Source organism: Lynx rufus, unplaced genomic scaffold (genome assembly GCF_022079265.1).
Source record: "Lynx rufus isolate CCGP_SWC_20201006 ecotype Redwood Valley unplaced genomic scaffold, mLynRuf1.p SCAF_16, whole genome shotgun sequence".
Taxonomy (NCBI): Eukaryota; Metazoa; Chordata; class Mammalia; order Carnivora; family Felidae; genus Lynx; species Lynx rufus.
The window spans coordinates 523,822-533,567 of record NW_025814830.1 but is presented as its reverse complement, the minus strand read 5'-3'; the positions used below and the strand labels follow the sequence as shown (position 1 = coordinate 533,567).

General features: G+C 39.3%; 1 protein-coding gene across 1 annotated transcript; it reads right to left on the bottom strand.

Moving 5' to 3' along the window:
- Positions 1 to 608: 608 nt before the first annotated feature.
- LOC124510807 (zinc finger protein 883-like) lies at positions 609 to 6,188 on the bottom strand. The gene has a single exon (XM_047077462.1). The coding sequence runs from the start codon at positions 6,104 to 6,106 to the stop codon at positions 4,286 to 4,288; it is 1,821 nt and encodes a 606-aa protein (XP_046933418.1). The 5' UTR covers positions 6,107 to 6,188; the 3' UTR covers positions 609 to 4,285.
- Positions 6,189 to 9,746: the final 3,558 nt, after the last annotated feature.

The window sequence follows — 9,746 nt, the reverse complement described above, 5'->3', positions numbered from 1 at the left end:
GCTGCGAACATCTCCCTTCAGACTTCTAAGAACCTCCAGAACTGTGAGACAGTAATTCCTCAGTGTGCTTAGACTAAGAGACCACTGCAGCATTGCTCATTTTAGCCAGTCTATATTGTATATATGCAGCATATTATCTACACAACTGACTATGGACACAAGTTATTTTCATGTCTTGGTTATTATGAATAATGGGGTATGTTGCTTAGTTTTTGCACATTTGTGAGTTTTCTAGTTTTGTCCTGTTACCTGACCTCTAGTTTCATGCCATTGTGGTTGAAAAGATGCTTGATAGGATTTCACTCATAAATTTATTAAGACTTGTTTTGTGTGCCAACATATAATCTATACTGGAGAATGTTCCGTGTGCATGTGTGAAGAATGCGTTTTCTGCTGCTGTTGGATGCAATGTTGTAAGTCCGTCTGCTGAATGTCCTTGAAGTCTGATGTTTCTATATTGATGTTGTGTCTGAATACTCAATCCATTATTGAAAGTGCAGTGCTGAAGTCCTGCACATCTTAATACATGCTGTATACATACATAGCTGCTTTTATGGGGGGGGAGGATAAATATTTATACAAGTTCTTTCCTTTGGTAGAATCGACTCCTTTATTTTTTCAGTTTTGTTCTTAGCAAAAGCAGCTTATATTTATTTCAAAAAACTATAAACGTTTACTATATCTCTATAAAAGAAAATGATTTTAAAAAGTGATGCATATGTATCCAAATGTGACCAAATCAACACAACAATTCAATGCACAATAAGAGTATTATGTAACTCATGGAACAAAAAGCAACACACAACTAAATGTTTTGTCAATACAAATGCTACACACATATACAAACCTACAGCTGTAATGCAACACAAACAAATCCTAAGTACATGGGATAGCTACCTTTCTCCTACATTCAAGGAGTGAATGTCTTCTATGTAGTAAATAGACATAGAATGTATAAAAACTTTAGTCACATATAGGGTAGTCTAAAAAGTGTGAAGTGAATTAAATGCAGGGTTACCTTATGGGAAGATGCACATTTCAGAAAGAACTCAACTTAAATAAATCCACTATATTGACACGGTGATCCATAAAAAAACCATCATTGCAAATGTATACAAACAACTGCCCAGAAATATCAGAAATCTTACTGTGAGGTATTATGGTGCCCTGCCTGAAACAAAAAATAACTTGCTTGATGGCTTAAAAGAGCAGATAACAATGAAAATTAAATAATATGTGAGTGAAAATAATTGCAAGGTATAATAGTACAATGTTCAAAAAGTGAATACTCTGGGAAAGATGTATTAGCCTGTACAAGTTGGTTTCGATCAACTATTGGCTGCTTTTGCAGTAAATTACCAAGATTTCATTGCAACAGTATTTTCCCACACACATCAAAATCTTGAAGTATTAGCCTTTCCAACTTGTCATTTAGCCTTCTTTTTTTTTTTCCCGCAACCCTCTAAACAGAGCAATTGGTTTTTGAAAATCAAGCAGCCATTTCGAGGAGTCATAAGATACAGATGTTCAGAAACATTACACAAACTACAATTCAGGCATCTGCACAAACACCACCAACACTTATGGGAAAAGGTGTTTCTTTTCAATGTGGTCAGTACATGAGTTAAAAAACCACACTGTTATTGTCCTCCAAAACCAAAACGGTAGCAAACTTTATTGCCTTCTGCCAAACAAAACTAAATGCCAAACATTAACTGAAAACCCTGCACAAACTGACCCCTTTGTTTAATACTGACCTTTGCCATGTCTTATTATAGTCCTTGCACTCAAGACCATTTTGTCTGAAGCATAGCTACCCCATTTCTTTTGGTTTCTGATTGTATGCAATATCGTTTTGAATATCTGCCCTTTCAGGCTGAGTGTGTTCTGAGAGCTGATGTGAGTCTCATGAAGGCAGCATAGCACTGAATCTTGGATTCCTTTCCATTCAGCCAATGTCTATCTTTTGATTGGGGAATTTAATCCCTTTATATTTAAAGGAAGTATTGATACAGGCAAGGAGTTTCTGTTGTCATTCTTTTCATGGTATTCTTGCTACTTTAGAATTGTTCCTCCCATCCTTATCCATTTTCTCTTTACCTTTGTGATCTGATGAGTCTCAAGAATAGTAAACCCTGATTCTTTCCTCTTTATCTTTTGGGTATCAATTACCAGTTTTGCTCAGTGGTTACCATGAAGATTCAGAAGACATGACAGTCTATTTTAAGTTATGTACAGCTTAATTTTGCCTACTGAACTTATTCCAGGCCTGAGTTGACTCTTCAAAACTGTGAATGTAGAATCCTAGCCATTTTAGGAAGGTTTTGGTATACTCTTTCTGATATCTGTGAAGATTTCTTCCTTTCAATCATATCAGTCGATATTCTGTACTTGTAGCTATTGCTATCAAGAAGCTGCTTCACGTTTTTGAGTGGACTGACCCTCTTTTTCCTTAAAGATTAATTAGTACAACATGTTATTTGTAATACACACTTTTAGTTGAAATAAATGGACATTGGTGTCCTGAACACCTCTTTCGTGATAATTACAACAAGGTTAGAGGCACAGAAAGTATCTCCATATAGATTTTATTCAACTCTTCTCCTTCACCTTCCATGGAAAATTACATATGTATGAGTCCCACCTAAGAAAGAAGGGAACTCATATCACTGATGTAGCAACACTCAGCCACATACATTCAAACACCCACTAGGAGTAAATGAATTTTCTGAAGTGATTTGAGAATAAGAAGTATATTAATGTTTACTAGTCACAAATCTTAAATAAGGTTAATGTAAAAATATTGGGATTATACCTATGCAAAACTCCATCCCTTTTATCATTTAAAGCATAATAGCATATACATTATCTAAATGTTTAACTTTGTATTATTCCTTCTAATAAGTATTTTGATGTAATGTCTGAACACACTGACTTATTGCTTTCTGCTGTGAATCCTGTGACATGTGTTGACATGTTATGTTCAGTTAAATATATTTTTAAATACTTCTTTCAACTTACTTTCCTTTTGGTACTCTGCTGTTTTCCAAATGGCATATTTATGAACAAGGGCTTTCCTCATGCATTAGGTTTGTATGGTTTCAACTCAACATGCATTTGGAGATATTGAATAAACATTGAATTCCAGATGAAAGCTTTGTCATTCTCTTTACATTTTAGAGATTTCCTCTGATATGGGAACTATGATGTTGAATAAGCTAGGACTTCCACCTAGGGGTTTGCCACATTCATTACATTTGCAATGTTCCTCCTATGTATGAACAATTTGATGGTGAGTAAGGCTTGAGCCATGTGAAACGTTTCACCACATTCTCTACAATTATAAAGTTTCTCTCAAGTATGAAGTTGGTGGTGTGGAATGAGGCTTAAGCACTATTAAAGGGCTTCCCAGATTCTTTCTATGTGTAAAATCATCTCTATAACACATTCTCTAACAAGAAATCAGGGATCAGCATTGGTTTAACTCTTGCCACATAGTTTACTTGTGTATCGTTAATCTTCAATGTGGATTCTGTGATGTGGAGTAGCATTGAGCAGTCCTTAAAAGTTCTCTCACAGTCTTGGGGCTCCTGGGTAGCTCAGTCGGTGAAGCATCCAACTTCACCTCAGGTCATGATATCGCGACTTGTGGGTTCGAACACTGCCCCAGGCTCCGAGCTATCTGTGCCGACAGCTCGAAGCCTGGAACCTACTTTTGATACTGCGTTTCTCTCTCTCTGCTCCCTCCTACTCATTCTAAGAAAAAATTTTTTTAAAAATAAAAAGAAGTTCTCTCACAGCCTTAAACTCTGTCTTAAACGTTTGCTCCAAGATGTTTTGTGTGATATTGAATAAAGGGTGATTGGTGATTAAAACCTTTTGCACATTCGTTGCATTGGTAAGGATCTCTCAAGTATGAATTTTGTCATGTCGAGTAAGTTTTGAGTGTTTGGTAAAGGCCTTGCCACATGCCTTATATGGTAAGCTTTCTCTCCAGTATGAATTCTGTGATGGTCAATAAGGGTGACTGCAACCTAAAGGCCTTGCCACATTCTTGACATTGGTAAGGTTTCCCTCCAGTATGGATTCTGTGATGCAGAATAAGGCTAGAACCGGAAACAAGGTTTTGCTGCATTTGTTACATTGGTAAGATTTCTGTCTGGTATGAATTCTGTGATGTCGAGTAAGGATTGAGTATTCACTCAAGGTCTTGCCACATTCTTGACATTTGTATGGTTTCTCTCTGGCATGAATTCTCTCATGTCAAGTAAACCGTGAATACACCTTAAAGGCCTAGCCACATTTGACATTTGTAAGGTTTTTCTCCAGTATGAGTTCTGTGATGTTTACTAAGGTGTGAGTTTTGGATAAAGGACTTGCCACATTCTTGACATTGGTAAGGTTTCTCCCCAGTATGGATTCTGTGATGCCGAGTCAGGGTTGAGTATTCACTAAAGGCCTTGCCACAGTCTTGACATTTGTGAGGTTTCTCTCCGGTATGAATTCTGTGATGTTGAGTGAGTAGTGAGGAACGGGTAAAGGCTTTTCCACATTCTTGACATTGGTAAGGTTTCTGTCCAGTATGCATTCTATGATGTTGAATAAGGGATGATTGCTGGCTAAAGGCCTTGCCACACTCTTGACATTTGTGAGGTTTCTCTCCAGTATGCATTCTGTGATGCTGTCTAAGGCACGATTGCTGGCTAAAGACCTTGCCACATTCTTGACATTGGTAAGGTTTCTCTCCAGTATGCACTCTATGATGCTTACTCAGGGATGACTGCCGGCTGAAGGCCTTGCCACATTCTTGACATTTGTAAGGTTTCTCTCCAGTATGCATTCTGTGATGCTGAGTAAGGGATGATTGCTGGCTAAAGGCCTTGCCACATTCTTGACATTGGTAAGGTTTCTCTCCAGTATGAATTCTGTGATGTTGATTAAGGTATGAGTGCCATTTAAAGGACTTACCACATTCTTGACATTTGTGAGGTTTCTCTCCAGTATGCGTTTTGTGATGTTGACTAAGGGATGATTGCTGGCTAAAGACCTTGCCACATTCTTGACATTTGTGAGGTTTCTCTCCAGTGTGGATTCTGTGATGCTGAGTAAGGGATGATTGCTGGTTAAAGGCCTTGCCACATTCTTGACATTTGTAAGGTTTCTGTGCAGTATGGATTTGACTGTGTGCGTGAAGTGATGACCCACCCTTAATGGTTTGACCACCTTGTTCACATTTGTCAATTTTCTTTGCAGTATGCATTTGCTGATGTTGAGATAGTGTTGAGTGCCTGTCAAAGGTTTTGCCACATTCCTTGCAAATGTACCTTTTCTCTCCAGTACCACTTGTCTTACGGGTATTTAGACTTAATGATTGACTAAACATGTTTCCAGATTCGTTACCTGTGTATGGGTTCTCCCCCACACGAATCCTTTGATGATCAGCAATACTGGAGGACTGCTTCAGAGCTTTCCCACATTCATCATATTTAGAAGTAATTTCTCCCCTTTGTGTACTCTTACTATTGGTACATTTGGAGTTTGGGTAAAAGACTTCCTCATCTTTATTAGGTTCAAAATGGTTTTCTTGCAGAGGAGTCCTCAGACATTTGATAACATGGGATCCCTGGTTAGACTGTGTCTCAGATTCACTGTATTGAGCCAGTGTATCTCGATTGAAAATGTACTGGTAATGTTGTAGGGTCACCTCCTCTGTGAAGCACCTCCCAAATTGAGACGTCCTAGGCCTTTCATCTTCATTTTTGAATCTCTGAGTTTTAGAACTATTTGACTGAAAGGTCAATCCAATCCCACTTTCACAATGGTTCAAAGCATTGTTTTCAGCGTGGACGAGGTAACTTTCCAAATGTTCCAAATTTTCGTTGCACAAATATGTATGTTTGCATGTTTGATTGGAACTTCTGCTTTCAGATGCACACTGCTTTGCACAAATAGTGGATGTAAAAAGGGTGGTTTTCCAAGATGTTTTATGTCCTTCACTGCTTGTGGTCATGAAGTTCTTGTTATGGGCAGTCCTCTCAATTGGACCACGTCCTTCATGAAACTTCTGGTGCACTTCATTCTTTCTATCACTGTCCCAATTTATCATTAAGTGTAAATTCTCAAAGGCATGATGTTTCCCTGTACCCAGTGACACATTTTGTGAAGAGGTTTCTATGCATGGTTTTGGCAGGAGGTTCTGGGTGCCATGTGAAGATATAGCTGAAAGATAGCAAATAACAAAAAAAGGAACATCATTCCAATTACTACTCTCACATGAATGTACTGACAACTTCTAATATACAACCTTCAAATCAGTCAGAGAATGTCAGGAAGATGGTTGAGAAGGATTCATCGGGACTTCATTCTTCCTTGACACAGAAATTTACACACAACGTGCTGAAGACATAGCCTAATAGATCCTTCTGTAGTTGTTCAATGTTGTAGCACAAATCACATTCCTATGCCACAAAGAATCAGGAAAGTACTTTATGAGCCAAAATTTAGAAGGACATTTAATTTAAAACTCAAACAGAAATGATGAAAATACGATATAGCAAAAGTAGGAATAAAACAACAGGACGAGTTTGTTTTTACAAATAACCCAAAAATTTTACAGACCTATACCACCATCAACTAAGGATGAAAAATTGAAGTTCACCTAAAATCAGAAGTGAAGAAGTAAAACAAGATACAGTACATGTGATATCATAGAAATAAAAGTAATTATAATTGGGAAAAAGGATAATAACATGCTAACAAATATGTATCCAAAAAATAAAAAAATAAAAGTACCGGGGCGCCTGGGTGGCGCAGTCGGTTAAGCGTCCGACTTCAGCCAGGTCACGATCTCGCGGTCCGTGAGTTCGAGCCCCGCGTCGGGCTCTGTGCTGATGGCTCAGAGCCTGGAGCCTGTTTCCGATTCTGTGTCTCCCTCTCTCTCTGCCCCTCCCCCGTTCATGCTCTGTCTCTCTCTGTCCCAAAAATAAATAAACGTTGAAAAAAAAAATAAAAAAAATAAAATAAAAAAAAAAATAAAAGTACCTATTTCAAAAAAGGTATAACCTACCTGACATCATCATGGTTAAAGAACATGATGAAAGGGAAACCTGAGTGGGTTAACTGGTTGAGTGTCCAACTCTTGATTTTGACTCAGGTCATGATCTTAGGGTCATGTGATGGACCCCCATATCAGGCTCTGCCCTAAGCAAGAAGTCTGCTTAAGATATATTCTCTCTCTCTCTCTCTGCCTGCTCCCCCACTCACTGACTCTCTCACACTCAAAAAAAAGAATAAAGTCAACAGATGTACAACTACTAAGTAGATTAAAACTGTAATAAATAAACTCCCAACAAGGGAGTCCTGTGCCACATGAATTCACAGGATCATTCATAGACACACATGACAACGTACTAGAAATCTCCCCAAACATTTCCAGGGAGGGAAGAGAAGGGAGATTATGAAAACACTTGATCATATGAGCATTAACAGGTTATCAAAGCCAAAGGAAGATGCGACAAGTATACAAGAATATGAATTACTATCTGTGGGGAATATTCATAAAAGTCCACCATAAAAATAAGCAAATAGGGGAGCCTAGGTGCCTAAGTCAGTTAAGCACCCAACTCTTGACTTCAGCTCACGTCATGATCTCAGTTGGGAGATCAGGCCCATGTCCAGCTCATTGCAGACTGTGAAACCTGCTTGGGATCCTCTTTCCTCCTCACTCTCTGCCCCTCCCATTCTCCTCTTCCTCCTTCTCCCTCTCAAAACAAATAAACAAAAAACAAACTGAATCAAAAGCACATTTTACCGTTTTACAACACAATCAACTGGGAATTCTTCCTGAAATTCAAGGGTGTTTCACCATATGGCAAACTATTGAGTTGGGACTGCACATTACAGACTAAAGATTACAAAGAGAGGATAATCTCAATTGATACAGGACAGGAAGTCAGCATATTGGACACCATTTCACGATTAAAGATACTCAATAAAGGATAAATCAAAGGAAACTTACTCAACCTAATAAAGATCAGGTATGTGTGAAAAGCTGAAATCTAACATAATCAATGAGGAGACCAAAAGCTCCTCCTATAGGATCAGAAACAAGGTAAGGAAGCGACTCTCCCACTTTCATTCCACACAGTACTGGGACTCTTCACAACAATTAGGCAAGAAAAAATACATAAAAGGAGACCAAATTGAGGATGCTTGGTTGGCTCAGTCAGTTAATTGACTCTTGGTTTTCAAGTGGCTCCTGATCTGACACTTTGTGAGTCTGAGCCCCTTGGACTTCTCTGCATTCAAAGACTATCCTTGAACATGTCTTGGAGGGCTTTTCCAGTGGTCACAAACTCCTTTAGTTTCTGTTTGACTGGAAATCGCTTTCTCTCCCCTTTAGTCTGGAAGATAGTCTTCCTGGATACAGTATTCCTAGCTGCATATTTTCCCCATTCAGCATTTTGAATCTACCTTGTCCCCCCATCAGGCTTGCCAAGTTTCTGTTGAGAAATCTTGAGCTGGTCTTATGGTTTGTTCATGTAGGTGAAATACTTCTTCCACATTGCTGCTTTTAAGATTTTGTCATTCTCATCATTGTTTGCAAACTTGATTCCAAGATGTCTTGGTGCTGGCCTCCTTTTGGTGATTTCAATGGAGTTCTGTGCCTCCTGAGTCTGCAGGTCTGTTTCCTTCAACTGATTAGGGATGCTTTCTGATACTGTTCCCTGAAAAAACTTCTCTAACCCCCTTTCTCGTCTTCTTCTGTGACCCCTGTAATATAAATGTTTTCACTTTTGATGGAGCCCGATTTCCTAAGTCTATTACATGTTGCCTAAGTCTCCTCTCTCTGTCTGTCTCACTCTCTCCACCTTAAGCTTCACTATTTTCCATTATTTTGTTTTCAAGGTCACTAATTTGCTGCTCTAATTCCCCCAACCTGCTGTTCATTGAATCAATGTGTTTCTCATCTCATTTATTGCATTCTGCATCTCTCATCCTTTGTTGAGCCTCTTGTCTCTGTGTTAAGAGTCTCACTGCTGTTGTCTTTTCACAAGCCCAGTGAGTATCCATAATGTAGTTCCTTCAGTTTACTATTGAGAATGTTACTGACAAAGGTTTCACTTAGAACTCTGGCTGTGGCCATAACTTGTTCTCTCATTATGGATAAAATCTTCCATCTTGGCATTTTGTCTAAGTCTCTGGCACCCTCTGTATGTTAAAACATCCAGTTATGTCTCCTGCTCTATCGTTCTGGCCAGTGGTCTGCTGAGGCTCTCCTTCCAGGGTTTGGACCCTGTCCTCAATGGATTGAGTTTTAACTAGTTATGCTGTGGGCTGCTTGTGAGATGAGACCTGACATCACCTCTACCAGAACTGAGGCCCTACAGAACTGTGTGGTCACATGAGGTGTGGGAAACAGCTTAAGCAAATCTCTTGGGGAGGGGACAGCCTTGCTGGGATTGAGTCAGGCTTGACTGAGAAAGGAAGTCCCACCAGAGGATAGGGGCTTGGGGCTTGTTGTAAGCAAGGCAGACAGCCAGTGTCCCCGCTGTGCCCTTTCTCTCAGGGTGCTCTGTGTTCCTGCTGAGGAGGATGGGAAGGAAATAGAACCAGCCAGCTCATTTGTTCCCATCATGCACCTCATTGAAGGGCCCCCTAGGATATCAAATAATCTCACTCATGTGTGCCCCAGGTGCTCTTCACATTGCTGTTTCCATGCTGTCTACCCTCAGGTTGTGGGCCTA

Excerpts from the sequence above, each read along its gene's own strand:
- LOC124510807 (XM_047077462.1), bottom strand. The coding sequence starts at position 6,106 with ATGATAAATTGGGACAGTGATAGAAAGAATGAAGTGCACCAGAAGTTT.